Source organism: Sitophilus oryzae, unplaced genomic scaffold (assembly GCF_002938485.1).
Source record: "Sitophilus oryzae breed Bouriz unplaced genomic scaffold, Soryzae_2.0 scaffold_1499_pilon_pilon, whole genome shotgun sequence".
Classification (NCBI taxonomy): domain Eukaryota; kingdom Metazoa; phylum Arthropoda; class Insecta; order Coleoptera; family Curculionidae; genus Sitophilus; species Sitophilus oryzae.
In genome coordinates, this window is record NW_022146168.1 from 1,885,482 (window position 1) to 1,907,014 (window position 21,533).

A 21,533-nucleotide genomic window follows, 5' to 3' on the forward strand; every position below is an offset into this window, starting at 1 on the left:
AATATAAACGAAAATAAAATAAAAAAGTCTTTGCCCTGACCCGGATTCGAACTCTACGCACTGCACTATGGAGACATGTTCGATTTATATTCAATACTAGAATTTAAAGGACTAATAAAAATATAGGATCTTCTCTCACAACGTTTACCGGCAGCCAGACGGGCCGCATGCTGTTCTAGAGAGCATAGTAAAAGATATATCAAAGAGCCAGACGTCTTAAAATACTTGTGTTTCCGACGTTGCTAGCTCTCGTACTGTTATATCACATATATCTTGTTTTAAAACATTTGTTCTTGCATTTCTGCTTTTATTTACTGCTTGTCAAAGATTAGATGTCAAAGAATATAGGCTGTATTCCATTGCAAAACCAAACCAAACCAAACCGGTAAACTACGGTAAAGAGCGGTTCCTGAAAAACATCGATTTGATACGGAATGGTTTGGTAAAATACTGGAAACGTCAAATGTTGACGATTTCTAAATTTCAATACCTCTATTCTAAAATTTATCTTTTATGCATTTTTAATGTACCTATTTTCTGCTTTTGCGTTTGCAATTGTTGTTTTCAATGGAGTTTAATATCGAAAAGTACTTTATTAATAAACTGTTAAACTCGTTAGACAACTCAAGTGAAGATTTGCAGGTCCAATATTAAAACAGATCAATAATAAATAAACAAATCTAATCAATATTTATATTTTTATAGCTTACAAAACATTCACGATTACTTGTCTTGTTTCTCGTGTTTTCTTAAATGGTCCTAAAAAGTCATTCTATTTAGTTAATGAAATTTATTTACCTTTACTGCCTACCTCCATTGCTTTTGGATGTAAATACAAAATATTATTACAAATTTATTAAATGAAAATTTCACTGAAACTTCCAATATTTGCTTGATTTCTGTCACATAAATGACATTGATTGAGAAACAAAACCAGAAAAACCAGCCTTCTCGAGCAGGTTAGTTTGGTGACAGTCATAACCGAATTTTTCAGGAACCGTGTTCCGTAATAATAAAACTTTCAAGAAACCGATAGAAACGGAACATAAAACCATAACCAAGCAACGGAATACACCCTTAGATACGCCAATTTGACTGTGATTTGACATTTATGGATTTTACTTACTTGCTTCAGTAGCGTATCGGATGTTTGTGTTAATAAATAATTATTATAACTTATCTATTTTCGGTTATTATCAATGCCGGGCTATTTCAGTCAAAGTTCAGTAATTCCTGTTTTGTGGTTTTTCTTTCGCAGGTGCGAGATGCGAGAAAAAGATGCTTCGCATTCCTTACAAGCCTCTCAGTGAGAGAATGTTGCACGAACCATTTTGGCTTGGTTTGATGACGGTTTTCGTCGTTATGGGAGTTATCGGATTGGTGTGGTGTGCCAAAAGGCATTTTCCGGAGAAAATCGAAAAATTGTTGGCTGAGGATGACAACAGAAATAGAAGTAAGTTTCTTCGTTAATTTAGTTACTTACCTAGTTAGTTACTGTTAGATTTTAATTGATAACAGCCAGTAATATAAAGGGTGTTCCTTAATAACATGCTAATATTTAAGGGGGAGAGGGGTGATTCTTAGACTTATTCTACGGAAAAAAAAAATAATCTGCGACGTCGCACAGTGCGGCGGATAGTAATAATACTGGGAAACACATCTTTAAAACCTTTTAATTTTAACGCATTCCTAAGGCTGGTTCAAGTTGGTATTGAGCTTGTGTTAATTTCAAATCTGTAAATACAGCCAGAACTTCATCAGGAGAAAAATTGCTGAATTGAATATTAGTGTCATTCTTGGTTTTTTTTTTGCACTCAGTGCTTTTCGATGGAGTTTCAGTTAAAGTTTCAACGACACAACAGCATCCCTACTCCTACTAGCCCTAAAGCTCAAAGTAGTTGCAAAACCCAATTCTTCTTTTGAATGCTCTTCTATTAACCCTTTAACAAGTCTTTGTTTCGTTTTTATGAACTAGCAGATTGAAATGAAACTTTTGGGGGTTAAGCTTGAGCTCCCTGTGACTAGTAAGATGCCTTCTAGCTACGATTTATTATATTTGCAAAACTTGTTTAAGGAAAAGCAACTTTTTTCCACTTTCGATATAAAACAATGAAAAATGATCGCAGCTGGATCTCAACAGATCGTCACTAAGAGAAATGAGATCCAAGAATTGCATCACAACATCCCACAAAACGGTCAAACTGGTCTTAGATGTTGGTTTTAAAACATCTTTTATCTTGAGGGCTTCAAAAAATTCTTGGCGGCTGAACCGGTGACTTCTAAAAATTATGTTTTTTTCAACCTAACCCAACCGGTAAAAATAAATATGGGCATGGATACTACAAACATTCTAGCATCAAAATTGCTTACTACTTTTTGGTAACTATTGGGAACGCAAAAGATCTACATCATTCAATATATCGATGTTTGAAAAAAAAGTGCAAGTTTGATATCTGCAGAACAAAGGTACGAAATATTTTAACGAGTAATGACTACATTATAATAGTTACGGACCCGTGTGAACTCGGCCTAAGACGCCCGGTGCCGTTCGAGAGTGTGTTCGAGAACAAATAAAAGCTGGTGAGAACGCGGCTAAGAATTTTCGAGTCAAATCGGGACTGTCTGTTTCTCTCATATATAAGCCGCCGCCCCAAGCCTGAAGAGGACAGAGAACAAGCAGACGTTCGACGTGTACAGTGGCCCCGCTAAATTCAAAATAAATTCCTGTTAGATAAATAGTTAGATAAACAGTAAATAAGTTGTAAATAGTACTTTAAGTATTTTTATCGTTATTGTTTTGTTTCTTAGTGTTAAATAAATTGTGTTTAAATAAATTAGACTTTATATCAATCTTTAAAAGAATTTGATTTTTGGTTTTGAATTTGATTTTGGAATAGAATGTATAAGCACTTAATTTTGTTATGTCGTAAATATTTTGTTTTTGTATTACGTCTGCCTTACTGAGCAGAAAACGACTAAATTTGGTTAATAAAAATGTATCGAAATACAAAGAATATATACGACAAAAAAAGAATTGTTGGATTTTTATATCAATTGGAATGTCTACTATTTATTCTTATCAGTACACATTTTTGGCTTATTTCTAACAAAACGGTTTTGTCCCGCTAGAATTACCATCCGCCGCACCGTGCGTCAGTAAGGGTTTTATCTTGAATATTTTTGGAGAAATAATAGTACGCCACTGATTTCTCGTAAAATAAATCATTTTCAAAAACTTCATTCATTTCTAAACAATCTTCATCTGTTGATTTTTCTTTGTCCGACGTATCTTTTTTATCACCACCAAAAGAATTTTACCACCACCATTGTATCTCAAAAGTTAAAATATTTAGGACATATACAAACATACATTCATATAATTTTTTTGGTTAGAATATGTCCCAGAATCGTCATCTTGAATATTAGCATGTCATTAAGGAACACACTGTATATACAAGTCGAAACGTGTCGCGTGAAATTTCCTCATTATCAACAATGTCAAGAACAATTTACAGCGTAATAAGAACAAGCGTAACAATTAAATAATGTCTCTGTCTGTTTCAGTCCACTCGCTGCGCAGCACTTCGGTCCGCGAGCAGCTGGCCGCCGCGTCCGCCGCCTCTGTGGCTCCTCCCGGCACCACCGCCCCCTCCCCCGGCTCCGGAACCTCCTCCGCCGCCGGCAACCCCCGGTCACTCTTCGGCCGCCTGGGTATCCGCAAGCCGTCCATCCTCAGCCTGACCAGCCCACACGCCGCGGCCGGGGTCAGCGGCTACTCGCCCGCCACCGCCCGAACCTTTAGCTTGGACGATTTACTAAAACCCTCGCCCCGACGTAAGGCGACCCCCGCCGGCGTTACTACACTGTCTTTTTGTTGTCGTACTCTATCTTAACCGGCACTTAATACTTTTGTACCCTATCTACTCTATACGCCTCTGCTCACTATAATAAAGCTAGGTGTAGACTGACATCAATTTTTTAACAGTACGATAACACATTCTAAAATTACTATACAGTAATTCTAGTAACCAAGATACAACAGATACAATCTATTAACCCCTCGTTTTCTGTCGAAAAACTAATAATTATTAATGTACTAATCAATCCTACCGACTGCGCCACTATCATGCAATTTTTTTAAACGTCAGTTTACAAACATAAACGATTTTTTTAAAACAAAACCGCTTAATACAAGGATTAGAATAGATTTTAGTAATGCTACACAGTAGCATTTTTCTATTTTACCAAGTCACTACCGTACAGTCCTCCCGACTGCGCCATTACGACTTAACCCTTTACAGGACAGTACAAATTATTTTTTTAGTTGGATCAAATTGACTTCAAAAATATATAAACTAGCACAAAGGGAACATATCTTCTTAATAGCATTTTTCAAAAAGTTAAAAAATAAGGGAGTGGGGCGGGTGGTGGTCGATTTTTTAACTAGAGACTGTTCAAGCAAATAGATAATATGTAATGATTTAATGTAATGAATATAATGTATAAACTGTATGTATCATCCAATGTAAGAAAAAAGAGTAAGTTCATTTTGATTATCTCTGTTAGCTCTCTACTCAAAAATATGCCAATATTAAGTAAATTAAATTTTGTTTTTCGAGAAACTCGCATCTTATGGGAAATGATCGAAAATATACAGGATATGGTAACGATTTTAGAAAATATCATCCGAGCCGTAAATTTGGTGCACAAAATAAAAAGAAGTCAACGTCACAGGTACATTTGTTCCTATATTTTAATTTTTTTATCAAACGAAATTTGCATAGAAAATGCTTAGACGATAATTATTACTTATATGACACACAGCGAACTCAGTGTCACCAATGCCAATGCTCACTGGTCGAATGTTCAACCGCTTGTTAACTTTTCGCGCCAATTCAGCCAACGTATAGATATTTAGATATGGTTGATTAAATGACCAAAACGCGCATCGAAATAAGCATAGCAAACAAACTAGGCGATAATACACTCCCACGCGACTGGTTAGTCGGTTAAATTAAAGTGGTCAATTTAGCGACCATCACCCTATAAAGGGTTAATTAACGCACATGGGCATATTTTTGAGTAGAGAGCTAACAGAGATAATCAAAATGAACTTACTCTTTTCTCTTATATTGGATAATACATATGGTTTATACATTATATACATTAGATCATTACATATTATCTATTTGCTTTAACAGTCTCTGGTTGAAAAATCGACCACCACCACCCCATTCCGTTGTTTGTTAACTTTTTGAAAAATGTTATTAAAAAGATATGCTCCCTTTGTGCTAGTTTATATATTTTTGAAGTCAATTTCATCAAACTAGAAAATAATTAGTACTGCGCTATAAAGGGTTAAACCACAACACTAAACATATCCATAACCATGTTTTTTTAATAATCCCTTTGAGTACCATAAGTTAATAAAATCAAATTCTGTAAAATATGTACCTTTTATGGGTAACACTTTTTAAATTTTCCAATGCCTCAATCAGAAAAATTCATATAAATGAATAAAATTTTTCTGAAGTATGTTCGTACTTTATCTTATTCAAGTATGTTCTTATATTCTTTGTTCTATTGGGTAAACCTTTTTATAAAAAAAAAAAAATTATCGTAGTGTTAGCCCGTACGCTGACACGGAATTTTTAGTCGATCGACTATTTAGTTGCATGTTTGTAACCAATGTATTCTTATGGAGCCGTGCTCATCGACTATTTGATTGCATGTTAACGGCTCCATAAGAATACATTGGTTACAAACCTGGAACTAGTCGTTTAATAGTATATTATTCAACGAGCATATAATGGTGGCTGTTATTCACGCGGATGAAGTTTATAAATCATCCAAGTGAATAAGAGCCATTATATTATGCGAGTAGAATACTATACTTTATCCAGAACTATCAAAAAAATTTAGATAATATTAATATGTTTTTATTTTTAAAAAACAACTTTTGAAACCCTCCATAGATGAATGCAAAAAATAACATTAAAAACTTCAAATTTTTAAATCGAATTTTTGAGTAGAAAATGAGGGAATTTTAACATTGTTTCTTCGTAATGGTGTTTAATAATTTGTTTACATGTCGTGATATAACATGAGAGACTTATTAAAAAGGAAAAAATGTTTTAAAAATCTTATGACAAGAAAAACAACTTTTGGAACACCCCATAGATGAATGCAAAAAGTGACATTAAAAACTTCAAATACCTCTTGTTTGGAGTTTGGATCGAGATATCAGTGGAAGCGGTGATTAATGAAACTATTATTCATTAGCGAATAATGAATATTATTATTTCATAAACTCATGTATAATAATCAAATTATAGACGAGTCGTGGATAAACAAGTTAAAACAGTCGGCCAACTAAAAATTTTCTCCCAGCGCACGGGCTTAAAAATTGTATTGCACACCTAGCTTAATTCTCGTACTAGAGTATTCTGTAGGTTCCAGTAAGACTAAAAAAATTGTTCTAAAAAATGTATAGTGACAAAAAAAAAGAAAAAAAATCTGTCTCTTTTATTCAGTTTCTTACTGCAAGGGTGCTTGAGGAATATTAAAACTGGAATCTATAAGTTTATTGTAGTCATTTAACCATGTAAATTAATAATCTAATCAGGTTTAGAATAGCATTTTTATTTTAGATTAACTGTATCTAAGTTATAAAAGATTCAAAAATGCTAGAGACTTTTAGTGTTGAACAATCAACATTAAAATAACAAAATGAATCATTAAAATAGAGTTAAATTAAGGTAGAAATACTGTTGAATAGCTGACTCGATTATAAATTTATTCGATCATAACAAACATACTATATTATCTTCATCTTGACCCTATTCTTTACATCTTAGACTACTCACAGAAAGATTTGATATAAGATATACTGTATAAATTCTACAAGTCAACTTTTATTTCCTGAAAATTGCTAAAAGTCATTAAAAAACAATTAAATATTATTATGTCTTCAACTAAAAGTTTTGATTTAATACCAAAGTTTTCTTTAACAATATTCATAAAAAGAGAAGTATTGCTAATATTCTTACCCAGAATATTGATTTCTAATTAGAATATAACATAACTTGAATTATTTTTTAATTTGTAATAAATTTGAACCAACTTAAACCATTCTCTCAGTTCAGAAAAAAGTCCTAAATATTTTGGAAATATAATTTTTATATCCTGGAGTTCTTTTAAATTACTAGATCTTTCAGTGTTTAATCTAAGACAAGTGCACACACATATTGACTTTACATATAATCACTCTTACTCTACTGTCTCTATTTTGTCTTACCGTTCCTATACACTGTTTTGTTTTAACAAATATAGTTGCTTCATGAGTTAATATTTCAAATTAATAAACAATGGTCAATGATATCATGAAGTATGCAAAGTCCTAAATTTGTTTTTCGTAATTAGAACTATTTGTCTAGGTACCAGCGTACTGCTGGTTGCATATTCAATGACGTCACTCTAGTAGTCATGTCTCAAAGTTACTCTAAGAAGCAACTATATTATTTTTCTGTCTTACTATTATATAAAGCGATACGTCCAAGTTTTTTACATACTAGACTGTCTCCTCTATCTTCTGTATTTTTGTAGATTGCCCTTTTCCTCACTTTTGCGTGTGGCTGGTAGGTTGCACTGTATATGTTTTTTTGTTGTACCGAACGTGTCTAGCTAGCAAATCGAGCTATTTGTACATAGCTTTAAAAGTCAGCCGAAGATACCTCCAAATTTCTAATAAGATGGAGCTATCGTCGGTGAACTTTAAAAGAAAAAAAATACATTCTGATTAATAACATTTGACTATCTAAATAACTTTATTATATCTTATATCGCCAATTCGATGCTTGGAGTATTTCTTGAGTTTGTTCATTATTCTATTGTTTTTGTACCTTATTAGACAGTCTCACAAACAATATAACAGAACTAGAACTTTTTTGGTATTTTAAAGAATAAAAATATTAAAAACAATAACTTATTCTTACTAAATAGTCAAATTAAACTAAAGATTAAAGAAATGACTGTCATAATTTATGAAATTATGGCAAGAAATAAAAAGTGAAGATGCATTTCTTTTTTTTCAAAATAGACAATGACTGACTCAATGAATCGGTTCTATTGAGTGTACAGGTAAGGAGAAATATCTTCGTGCATTAAAAAATGGTCAAAAAAGGGAAGCCTTAAGATGACGCTGCTGTAGCAAAAACCTAAAATTTAAAATATGCGCCGAAAATTTTTAGAACAGGAAATTATTCAAAAGATATAAATATTTGACGTGAAGGCCCGGGTTTCAAAAAAATACAAATTTTATTTTCATCTCACATGAAATATATTATAGATTTTTATTCAGCAGCAATAGACTGAGCCTCTAATATATAAAAATAATTGTTTTATATTCAAAAAAAACAAAGCTTTTTTTGGATCATGTTTGGTTATGTGACTTTTATTCTCTTATCTATGGTTTCATTTTTTAGATTTATGTGTTATTAGCGCCACTGTGGTTACTTGGTGAACCCTTATTCTTCCCATTTTGTGACCACTTTTTCGATAAAAGTCCCATTAAATATATATCTCCTCATCTCTACACTCCGTAATCGGTTCTAAATACCAAATACCATATGATCGAAAAAATGGGACTGTCAATCAATGATAATTTTGTCGAGATCAATCTGAAGACGTAATTTACTAAAAATTGACATAAAACTTGTCAAAAATTAACACTAATTTAATAGACAGAAAATTAAAAAAGATTAGAAAAGTATAGAACATTTACAGACACACAAATCTATTTTCAAAAATTATTTTTTCTCGAATTTTCAATTACACCATTTACAAATCATTTTTAATCCGTATAAAAATAAATTACAATCTGAAGGCCAGCTGGCAGTAAGCGCCATTAAAAAATGAAAAATAGTAAAGGTCAACTAATGTCGTTTAGGGCTTGACCTCGCCAAAATTATCATCGATTGTCATTTCCCAGCCGTCTTTGACGCCGTTTCTTGTTAATTTAAAGAATGAAAATATTAAAAACAATAACTTACGGTAGGTTCATATTCACGCGAATTGCGAATATTGTTGTTGTCTTGGACTTCAATGAACTACACAAGCGGCAAAATTGACAGAAAGTTGTTTTAATATTTTGCGAGTTCCCAAAATTTAAAATCTGGGGGCGAGAATATTGAAACTGACTTAATTTTTGCGGATATACGAGTTTTTAAGTTATAATATGCCAACTCTCTCATTTATCTTTTGTTACGGTTGTAATAAAATAAACATTGGTATAATACTTTGGTAAAGATGGAAGAAACTGAAAGGTGTGAAAACATTGTGCACAATCATTATTAAGTATTTATGCTTTTTACAATTTAATCTCATTTTTTTTTAATTTGCAGTACGAAGTTCAATATTTTGATTGCACTGGTAATGTTGTTGGAAAGTTTTCAAAACTATTGAGTATCGAAATCCTCTATAGACGTTCTATGGTAGTTTCTATCTTTTTTTCATCCTTAATTCTCATTAATTGCACTAAATTGTGATATTCTTCTTGCTGTTTCAAATTTTTAATATTTCACATATTCCAATTGTTCTATGTATTTTATTTTTGTTGTTTTTATTATTAAATATACAGCAATAGATCGTGTTCTACACCAAAAATAAGTGTAGCTTCGTCCATTACACAAAAACCATAGATACATGAAACAAGTTTAGATTGGAAAGTGCCCTTAAGGATAATGTAAACACTATTTGGCGCTATTCTTGCCACGGTTGCGACCCAAACATTTGATAATTTCGGATCGGTTCGGCTTTTTCCGGAATTATGTCGCCAAATATTATTTATTCAAATTTATTATTATTTTCTTTTAATTTTACAAATAAAATACAGTGTGTTAATTGCATACAAGAAACTTTATTTTATTTTGCAGTTTTTGCGGTTCAGTTCACAACACAGTTTTTTAGTTTTTAATGCCACTTTTTCACAATTATTACGGGTTTGAGTAAATAAAATTTAAATTAAACTCACAAGATAGCAATAATTACTTTGAATATGGACGCTTTAAACACTTTTCAGTCTTTATTCAATGCGGGCGGTTTAAATTTTGAAAGATTTTATAAGTTTTGAAGATTCTGACTTTGACAAGAGAAAATTTCTATTATTGTTTGCCGATTGTTCTTAGCAACCGCTATAGCAGCGCCAGATAGCGTACAACGGTCGCGACCCAAAACAGTTATATATTTTGACGGGCTATCTAATTTAAATTTATTTCCTTCATCTATGACGAAAACATACTTATAAAAATAAATCTATGAATAGGCTAAAACTTTGATGGAAACATTTTCAACATATGTTTAAAAACACAAATATCCCTAGAATTCATTGCGAATTTCGCTATTTATTATTTTGCGATATTCTGTTTTGCAAAATTCGCATTTCGCATGTATATGAACCTGCCTCTATTCTTATTGAATATGACGTAAAAATTAAAGAAATGACAATCAGAATTTTTAAAATTATGATAAACTTTAAAAAGGGAGCATTTTCATTTTCTTTAAAAGACAAAGAGATAAAAAAATCCACCGAATTTCTTTTCTTCAAATTATACAGTACTTAATGAACCAGTTCTAAACTTACAGTATTATACCATTCGCATATAATTTAACTTAAAAATGTTATTAATCAGTGTTATGTAAATAAATAAAACTAGCTTCTGCTAAATCATTCATCTCATCTGAATACAACACTGATACGTTACTCGTATTAATCTAGGCACACCATCGCCGAAAAAGAAACGCAACAACTCCACCCCGACCAAGAAGAACGTAGCCGAAAAAAAGCAGATCCTGCAGCAGCTCATCTCGCCGGTGGGCAAACAGGCTTCGAAGAAAGTAAGTCTGGGTGAGCTAATTCATTTGAGCGAGCACAAGAATAACGGCGCCCACTCTGCCCCCTCCGTAGTGATCCGCGAGACCAAGTTCACAGAGGGAGAGGCCGCTATGAGCGTCCTCAACGACCCCAAGCTAGAGAAGAAGGTCACCTTTGCAAGATTACTGAACAAGGTTTCGGCAGAGATGAGCTCGGGATCCGATATGGAGTCTGGACTTCGGATTTGTCGACCTGGAGCGAACTTTTCCAGACCTTCAAGTACGCCACCATCACCTAGTGTTATTAATAGAAGCCCGAATAGTACTTCAAGCAATCAGGGAAGCGATTCGTTTACTAGTTCCGAACTAGCCATTCCGAGCGCGCTTAGTTCAAGCATTTCAGACTTGCTCGGGGGTAGAAGAATGAATAAAGGTGTTCCTGTGGGCAAACAAAAGCCAGCAAGTGCTGATTCGATCCTTGCAATGTTTAGAAACTTTTCATCTAGTTCTGCAGGAATTAACTTACCTCCTTCACTAAAGCTTTCACCTTCAACCACACCAACAGCTTCAACACCTCACGACGACATAGTAGGAGACGACGAATCATCATCCTCTTCAGCACATACCCCTGTTTCATACTCCAGCGGAGTTTCAGAAAGCCCAGTCCTTGTTCCACACCTCGGTACCATAGAAGTCCCTGTCCTGGATTCATTAAGCGCTCACAGACAGTCATCAAACTCCGGGAACCTTCTTCACCCTCCGACGATTCTCTTGGAGATACCGAGCACAATCAGCAAGTGCCTTTCGCCGATTAGGGAGATGCCTACGCCACTGCCTTCGCCGGCTTTGACACCTGTCATGCGCCGAAGTCAGTCGCCGGTAGCTAGGAGAGCCGCGGCGGCTGCGCTGGAGAGTCAGGGTAGTAGGGAGGAGCATATATCTGTGGAGATACCGGGGGTGTCTGTGAGTACGAGTGAGGACGAGGACTTGCAGTGTCCGGTGATCGCGGTGGATCCGCAGGCCGAGGACGGGCTGATTTTCGAGGAGGCTGTGGCGATGCAGCAGCAGAGTGCCTTATACAAGACGAAGGTGAGTTTGAATGTGTAGAGAAAAATCAACAGAGTAGCTGTAAGATACAAACAATATACAAAAGCAACGGAGAAATTTTTGGTCAAATTTAAAGTGTTATATTTTTGTTATTTTTAATCCTATTTTCATGAATTTTTTAGCAAGCTGTAATAATTATATGAACTCTAATTCGTAAACTCGGCTTTTTAGTCTTTTGGCATATTATACAGGGTTAATCGAGGGGTTGTTTTTTATCTTATATTTAAAACACCCTGTGCAATAATTTCGTATGTAAATTTTCTTAAAATATAATTTTACGGTGAGAACCATGACTCCTGAGCATTTTGTTTTTTGATTCATGTCAATACATGCTTTGGTTAATTTTTAAGACCGAGATGAACTGATAACGATCAATTTGCAATTTTTTCAGTTATTAATGATGTAATATGACAAGATGGTTTTGGTGACTATTGTCGTAACGTCACATTACACTGCATTGGATACTCTATACTAAGTTAAAAAAAACCTTAAGGACTAACGATATAGTCAGGGTTTTAATAAACATTAATAACGATAAGAGAATTAACGATATTAAAGAAAACATCTGTAATACTCAAGTATAGAAACAGAAAAAACAAATTGTAAAAAAGACCCTAATATTTTGTATTGCTGCCCTTGGCTGCTATAACTCTCATTCTTCTTTAAGGACCAAACGAAGTTCTAACCCTCCTGCCAAGCATTTGCCAAACGTCGAACATGATGGGAAGTTCATAGTAGTATATAGTTCATAATAATCACCAAAGTCACATTGAAAAATAACTTCAAAAAGAAATGATAATTGAAAAAAATTCAAATTGTTGGTGGCAAGTTCATTTCGTTCCTAAAAATTAACCAAGGTATGTATTGACATGATCCAAAAAACAAAATGTTCAGGAGACATGATTCTCACCGTAAAATTATGTTTTAGGAAAATTTACGTACGAAATTATTGCACAGGGTGTTTTAAATATAAGGTAAAAAACAACCCCTCGATTAACACTGTAGCAAAAAGCCAAATACTATATGCCAAATACTAAAGTTTATAAAAAAACTGAATTTACGAATTAAAGTTGATATAATTATATACAGTTTGCTAAAAAAATCATGAGAATAGGACTAAAAATAGCAAAAATTAAAAACTTAATTTGATTTTTTTTAAATCTGAGTGTATCTAAATACTTAAATTTACCTTGATAAATTTGTTTTACAGATTCGACCTCCGCCTCTGGGCCAAATCAACGACCAAGAACCCACCAAACCGACATTGCCACTCATCATCCCCACCTTAACCATCGAAACACCCTCCCCCACTCGAAAAACTCCCACCCTGTTACTTCCGGGCTCACCTCCTCCCCAAAGAGGCTACCCACATCACATGGATCAGTTTCCGTTCCCTGGACCCATCAAGAACAATCGAAAAATGTTCAAGAACCTCGACAAACCAACCTCACTCGACCTACCAAATGCTCCACCTCTTATTACCATCACCTGCAACCTCAGTGAGGCGGAATCAGACGCAGAACCTGCCTCACCCGCTGTGAAGTTACCAGGACACCACGGAGGGCCTCCTGGTGGCATGACGTACCTCAGTCCCTTCTCAATGGCACATCGAGGAGACCAACACGCCTCAGAATCAAATTTGAGTTCGTCAGGGTACAGTTCTATGGCCAGTCCTGGACCTTCACGCTGTGGATCGAATAATCCCCTTTGTCCTTCCGAAATGGAGGATCAAGGACCTTCAGGATCAGGTGCATGTCTCAGAAGACAGTCGGTGGATCCGGTGATAAAGAATCCAGCGACTCAGCAGTGTGGCGAATCGAATACAAACCAAAAAGGCGAACAACGAAGAGGGAGATCAGATTCTGAAACCCTATCGGATGATCCTTTGCTTGAATCTAATGATGAAGGCATTGGAACTGATCATATTGATGAGAAAATTGATGAAGGAGAGGTAAAAAGTGCTAAGGAACTTGAAGTGTTTATGTCAGTAGAAGGAGAAACAAAAACACTTCTGGATTTACCACTTTTACCTATAGTAACGACCACTACTCGAAACACTAAGTGTCTGAGCATAGAAGAATCAATGGATAGGTTATTTCCTCCTGTTTCAGCACCTAATTGTAAAATCTCTCTCCAATTACCTTCTATAGTAGTTCAACAACTGGAAGCACCAGAAAAATACCTGAGCCCGATGAGTTCCCGCAGCGAAAGTCCTTTAAGTGACAGGACAACAGGATTGGGACGATTTTCACCACTATTTTACAGTAAATCCAAAGATCTTCTACCTTTTACGGACTCAGACGGACTGTATGATTTCCCTAGTTCAGACAAAGTAAACGTTACAAGTATCAGTCAGCACAAAAAAGCTGGAAGAAAACGAGAAAAACGATCTACAAGGACATGCAAGACTCCGAGTCCTACGAAGCAACCTTTAGGGATATCCTGGCTGAATCACCTGGATGTTCCAAGTAAAGATGCCTTTTTTAAGGTACCGCCTCCAAGGAAATTGAGTCCTAAAAGGAGGTTAGCCAGGACACAAGTCGTTAACTCGTCATCGAGTAGCGATAGTGTATCGTCTACAAGGGAAGTAAGGCTGACGTCATCAAGTCCCAGTCCAGATAAGCGTTGGTCATCACCTGTGGGATGGTTAGATCAGAAACACGCAAGATCTCTGGATATATCTGCCGAAGATAAGGTAAAAATACGTAATTTTTTGGCATATATTTATTTTTACTCTGTGAATTTCAGGATGATTCAAATCCCAGCTCGCCAATGCTATCCAGATCATTGGACTTTCCCAGGAAACCACCCAAGTATCAGAAGCTGAACCGTCTCAGGGCGATCAGCAACCAAATTCGGTTCCTCAAGAGGCTGGAGCAGAGTCTAAAGAGACGCGATCGCGTTGCCAGCTCTAATTCCAACACTAGCGAGGATGACGAGGTAGGGATGTATCCAAAAATCGATATATTCAAACATTGATATATTTTTAAACAAATGGAAATAGTATATTGTTTTATTAGGAGTAAAAATGATACTTTTTGTGGCGGGCTGTACATTTGACGTTACAAACGAGGCGGTACAAAAAGTAATTTTTACTCCGAATAGAAAATGCTCTTTTTTTCAAACGTCACAAATAATTTTTTAACAAATTTCAAAAGTTGCAAATAATATAAAAATATTTAAAATACCTTGAAAGTAGTTATACAGAGTGAGTCTTAAATAAGTGCAAATATTTTCAGGGCTGGTAGATCTCGATAAAAGAAACATATTTTCTCTTTACCATTTTTCAAATAAGTCCAAAATAACCGAGTTATTTAAGTTAGAAATTTTTTAAAAAAATTGATTTTTTTAAAGGATTTTGAGAGCCACCGGATTTTTTCTGTATTTGCATCCCTTTTAGTGCCGTAACCATAGAGTAAAGCCGTAACAATGGTAATATCTGAGATTAAGAAATTATACTGTGGGAAAACTTGCGGTGAACAGGCAGTTCTAAAAAGTTTTCGAAAAATATACAGGGAAATGTAAAAGAAAGTGCACTATTTTCAACATCTTTTTTTGCGAAAAAAACTCATAGACGTGTTCTTGGTGTCAAAATATACCACCCCTGAAGATATTTGCACTTATTTAAGACTCACCCTGTATATCGCGAAACTATATGGTTACACTCGTTGAATTTGACACTTTATGTCAGTTTAATAATATATTTTCGTACTTTTGTGCTTAGGTGTTAAAATGACTTTTTATATCGTCAAGCCCCGTTCTCAGAACTATGTTTTGTCGCTGGCGACACAGTTTGACATTTCAAACAACCAATGAGAGCTGTACTAAATTTAATATTGACAGCTATTTGAATTTTGTACAAGTCGGGCTTCAATCATGTCGCAAAAATAAATACTAGTGTGAAGTTTTTGAAAAAAATAGTATATTGTTTTATCAGGAGTAAAAATGGCACTTACAGCCTCGCGAAAAGTGTCATTTTTACTTACCTAACTTTACGTTTGACTGACGAGCGTTAGCGAGTCCGACATACAGCCGAGGCACAAAAAGTCATTTTTACTCCGAATAGAACATGCTATTTTTTTTCAAACGCCACAAATAATTTGTTAAACAATTTCAAACATTCCAAATAATATAAGAAGATTTAAAAGTCATATCTTGTATGTAATTATATATCGAGAAACTATGGTTACGCTCGTTGAATTTGACACTTATGTCAGTTTAATAATATATTTTCTTACTTTTATGCTTAAACGTAAAAGTGCTTCACGTTCATGCCTAGGCGTTAGTTAATGACTTTTTTATATTGTCAATCACGTCGCAAAAATGAATGCTTTTGTGACGTTTGAAAAAAATATATTTTTTTTTCTTTTTTTTAAATATCACATTAATAATGAACTAGATTGTGGCATATTGAATAAAAATACTGTTCCTATAGGATGAGGAGGTGCCCATGGTGACATCTCCCCTCCTCCAACAACCCAGAGGACCCAAAATCGAAATCCGCAAAAGCAGCAGTATCGGAAGACTCCAAAGTACCACCAGCAAAAACGGCAAAGGTACCAAATACAAAAAATGCGACTCGATGCAGGAACGCAGCTGGCCCAAGGAAGTACTGACCAAGAACGGTCACTCGGAATGATGTCCGCTGCTACGCCTGACCTAACAAGCATACGTTATATAAGCATTCTCCACGAGTTGCCCGGGTCTCCTGAAGGTTACCCAGGTCACAAAGCTCAATCATAATTCGTTCATCGAAGTTTTAACTAGGCTTAAAATATTTATTTTTGATTAGAGAATATTTTATTTGCCATTTTAAGTGTGAAATCGTTCATCGTCGTACAAAATAGGTCATCAATTTTCATATAACGTCAAAAAATAATGTATTTTCGGGCGATTCTTATGAAAATTGCTGATCTAACAATGTCAATCATGACCCACTCACCTAGATCATATATACTGACGTGGATAAGTAAATCACTATTGAAACTGTCGCAAACATATCAACGACTTCCATTTATCTCCTTTTTTTTGTTGCACACGCGGTGCTTCTACTCTGTCTATCCTTGTCGAGGACCTATCGTCTGCGCGCCAAATTTGAACATTAATTTTAAAAATTTAATTTGTAAAATGCTTATATTTGAACAATAAATTGAATATTAACTGTCAGAAAAATTAAATTATATAAAAAATACATTTAGCCACTCCGTACGATCAATATTCTTAGGAAATCTAACCAGAAAGTATGCATGAAGCTTAACATAAATAAAAGAACAACTGTATACTTTACTTGCATATGAAAAGATAATTTGGGGACCTTTATATTAGGACTTTCACACCCTAAACACTTTCTAGTCATTTTTACGAGTATTTAGAAAGTTCAACGAAAAAAAAACAGAAATATAATTGCACAAATTTAAAATTAACTTCTCACTGAACACACTTGCATCCTTGACTATATAAAAGGGTCGATAAAACAGTAATTAATACAATTTTTAAATTAAAAAACGCAAAAAACAAGCGTCGTTACACAATGGAAATAAGATTATGACTTTGATTATGATATATAATTATGACCAGATTATGACAATATGATGACATTGAAAAGTTGGTTTCCATAACAATGTATAATATGTACTTTCTAAACCGTATAAAATTGTGATTATTTTGGAAATACGTGCAACCTTTAATGCGCATGTGCAAAGTAAGGTCCTCGAGACGGACAAAGCTATTGCATGTTTCATAAGTGCAATAAAGAAGGTTTGAAAATGGCATGTCGTGATGTTGGAGACATATTTTTTAATGCTAAACTTATGGCGTTGATTTATCCACGTAAGTATATATGATCTAGGCCCACTCACATACACACAAACACATTGTACATACATCGAGGGAATAGATAACCAAGGCGCTGTATGGCGCGACTAAGGCTTGTACATGAGACTGATTTTCTACTATAATGAAATAATATTTACTCGTTATGGTTACTTGTTGTACATAGAAAGAGTTTTTTCTCTCATTATTCTTCGGTAAGTCATTACCTGTACTATTTCAAATTGCACCCATTGTCTCTCTTCAACCAATTAGTGACTTGAATCAAGTTCTAAAGCAGTCGATGCGGTTGCCTAACTACGCGATTTGGGAGAAAAACAAACGCGCTCTGTAAGTGATAGTATTTGAGTATTTGAAACAGTTTGGCAATAGATTAACAATTCTGTTCATAAGAATATTCGATTCTATCATATGGACATCAGATTCCCTCACAGGAACATCCGATTATGGAAGAGGAACATTCGATTCCCTCATATGAATATCCCACTTGAGTATAAGATCTTCCCTGTCGAAGGAACATTCGATTATATTATAATAATATTCGATTATATTATAGCAATATCCGATTCTGTCATATGAAAATCCTATTAATAATTTTTATGCAAAAGGAACATTCGATTCCGTCTTATGAACATCCCACTTTAGTATAAGACCACCTTCTTTGTCAGAGAAACATCCGGTTAGATTATAGTAATATTTTTTATTACATCTTTGGAATGTCCGATTCTATCATATGAACATCCGATTCTCTCATAGACATTACATTTTTTAAAAACAATCGATTACGTAACAGGAACATCCGAATATATTGAAGGAATATTCAATTACGTCATAGGGATATCCGATTCTCTCATAGGAACCTCTGATTCTTCAAAGAAACAATCGATTATGCTAGAGGAATATTTGATTCCATCATATAAATATCCCACTTTAGTATAAGATCTTCCCTGTCAAAGGAACATCCGATTATATTATATAAATATTCGATTATATCATAGGAATATCCGATTCTATCATATGAAAATACGATTTTTTTAGAAGATCAGATTGTTTAGAGACAATCGATTACGCTAGAGGAGCATTCGATTCCGTCTTACGAACATCTTATGAACACTTTAGTATAAGACCACCTTCTTTGTCAGAGGAACATCCGGTTAAATTATAGTAATATTCGATTATATCTTTGAAACGTCCGATTCTATCATATGAACATCTTTGACTCTTTTATAGGAACATCAGATTACTTAAAGATGCAATCGATTATGCAAGAAGAACATTCGATTCCGACATATAAATATCCCACTTTAGTATAAGATCTTCTCTGTAAGAGGAACATCCGTTTATATTGAAGGAATATTCGATTGTATCATAGGGATTTTCTCATAGGAACCTTTGATTCTTCAAAAAAACAATCGATTTTTCTAGAGGAATTTTCGATTCCATCATATAAATATCCCACTTTATTTAGTATAAGATCTTCTCTGTTAGAGGAATATCCGATTATATTATAATAATATTCGATTAGATAATAAGAACATTCTATTATATCATACAAATGTCTTATTCACTCATAGGTACATCTTGATTATATATTCGTCATATGAACATCCCACTTCCATCCATGGAACATTCTATTCTGCCATAGGAACATCCGATTGTATCATAGACATACGATTTTATCGAAAAAATATTAGGTCTATCGAAGGAATATTCAATTCATCCGTGAGAACATTCGATTCCAGAAAATAGTCAGTTCTAGAATACTAATATCTGACTCTGTGAGAGGAATATTACATTCTGTAGGAATATTCGATTTATGTCGGAGAAATATTCCATTTTATAAAAAGAATGTCCTATTCTCTGAGAGAAACGTTCGATTCTATTGGGGGAGTTAATTCTGTTACAGGAATATCCGACTATCTAAGAAATATTCCATTTCAATATAATAACATCCGTTTCTGTTGAAGGAATATTCGATTCTGCAGTAAGAATATCCGACTGACAGAAACATCTGATTCTGCCATAATGATTAGGTGCTAAAGGAACATCCGACTCTTACAGAGCGCGTTTATTTTTCGCAAATGATCGTATTTTAGAATCTTTTAAGTCAATATATTGCCTGTCGACTCTATACAATTTTAACTGTCTTTTTATTTTGTCAGTTTAGGTGTTTTATCGATAACGCATGTAAAATGTAAAATAATAAGTGTTTCCTCGTAAAACGAATCTAAAAATGAGATTTTAAAATAAAAAAAAAATTTTATAAAACAAAATGGCTGTGGAATACACGTTGAACTCGTTCGAAAAAAAATAATAATTAAAAAATGAACAGGATGAAAAAATCGAGGTTAGGGTTTTTCTAACGAAATAACATAATATAAAAATAATGATAGAGATAAAATAAAAACAGAAAATAAAAGGAATATGAAGAATATCCTGCCTAAAGTTTTTGCGTAGTTATACGGGTATCACTTTAAACTGTCTTATATATTCTTGACGCTACACTGTGATAATTTTCTTCTGAACTTTCTTCAGAATTTTACTCTTCAGCAATATATACGAAATATAGAGGGAGCAAAAAAACAAAAAAACGTTTTACGGCACAAATAAGCAATTTATTCACTCACCGATCCCCCCATACGTAAGTCCCCCCTCTCCCCCACTGCACATTTTAATAAAAAAACGAATCATTCTCGTTGTTGTGTTTTGTTGATCACTAATAAACTGTATAAGATCGAAAAAAAACGTTATTGTCGTTGTGAGAATATTTTTCTTTGCCATGTAACCGAAATTTATTAAATAAAATAAAGCTTTGTTTTCAAAAATGTTGTTTTTTTTCATACAGGTTGGCACCTCTCATACGCCGCGGAGGCTCCAAGGAGAACGACAGTTTGTATTGAAATGAAATTTTGTGAGCATATGTAGGTTAATTCAGAGCACGTTTTAAAAATATAGAGTTCTACAGGGTGTCCCCAAAAAAGTTACATATCAAAGTTGTGTTTTTTGATTACAAAAAACACAACTTTGATATGTAACTTTTTTTTCTTCAAAAAAACAATCGATTTTTCTAGAGGAATTTTCGATTCCATCATATAAATATCCCACTTTATTTAGTATAAGATCTTCTCTGTTAGAGGAATATCCGATTATATTATAATAATATTCGATTAGATAATAAGAACATTCTATTATATCATACAAATGTCTTATTCACTCATAGGTACATCTTGATTATATATTCGTCATATGAACATCCCACTTCCATCCATGGGTGGTCCATTAGGACCACCCTATATATTGATTTTCGGATTTTGGGAGAAAAATAAAGGTGAGTTTATAAGAGAAGTAAGTATATGACTAAAATTGACATTTTTTAAAATTAAAGATTTTTTTTAAATTACAACAAAATCTACTCAAATTGAAATTTACCCGGTATAGCCTAATATGTAGTTAAATTAACTATTGTACTTTAAATCAAATTAAAACTTGATCCAAAAAGTTATACAGGGTGAGACAAAATTAATATTGAACATACGTCACCTTTAAAAGCATACTCTTTTATTTTAAATGGAACACACCCAGTATATTATTCCGATATTCAGTGGAGAATTCATGTCTCTTCAGAATACTGTTTACTACCCCTCAAACAAAGATTTTCCTAGATATTTTCATTTACATGATTTGATCTGAGTATATCTTTATTATTTGATAAGATCTAGGTGGCAGCT

The 21,533-nt window shown here is 33.9% G+C and overlaps 1 protein-coding gene across 1 annotated transcript in view; it reads left to right on the forward strand.

The window, feature by feature from the left end:
* Nucleotides 1-16,975, forward strand: part of LOC115877828 — a 298,544-nt gene extending 281,569 nt beyond the window's left edge. The window contains exons 18-23 of the mRNA XM_030894155.1: nt 1,259-1,453; nt 3,565-3,834; nt 10,775-11,958; nt 13,187-14,671; nt 14,725-14,916; nt 16,412-16,975. Of these exons, the coding sequence (XP_030750015.1) occupies nt 1,259-1,453; nt 3,565-3,834; nt 10,775-11,958; nt 13,187-14,671; nt 14,725-14,916; nt 16,412-16,615 (3,530 nt within the window). The 3' untranslated portion in view covers nt 16,616-16,975. The remainder of the gene's footprint in view (nt 1-1,258; nt 1,454-3,564; nt 3,835-10,774; nt 11,959-13,186; nt 14,672-14,724; nt 14,917-16,411) is intronic.
* The last annotated feature ends 4,558 nt before the right edge of the window (nt 16,976-21,533 follow it).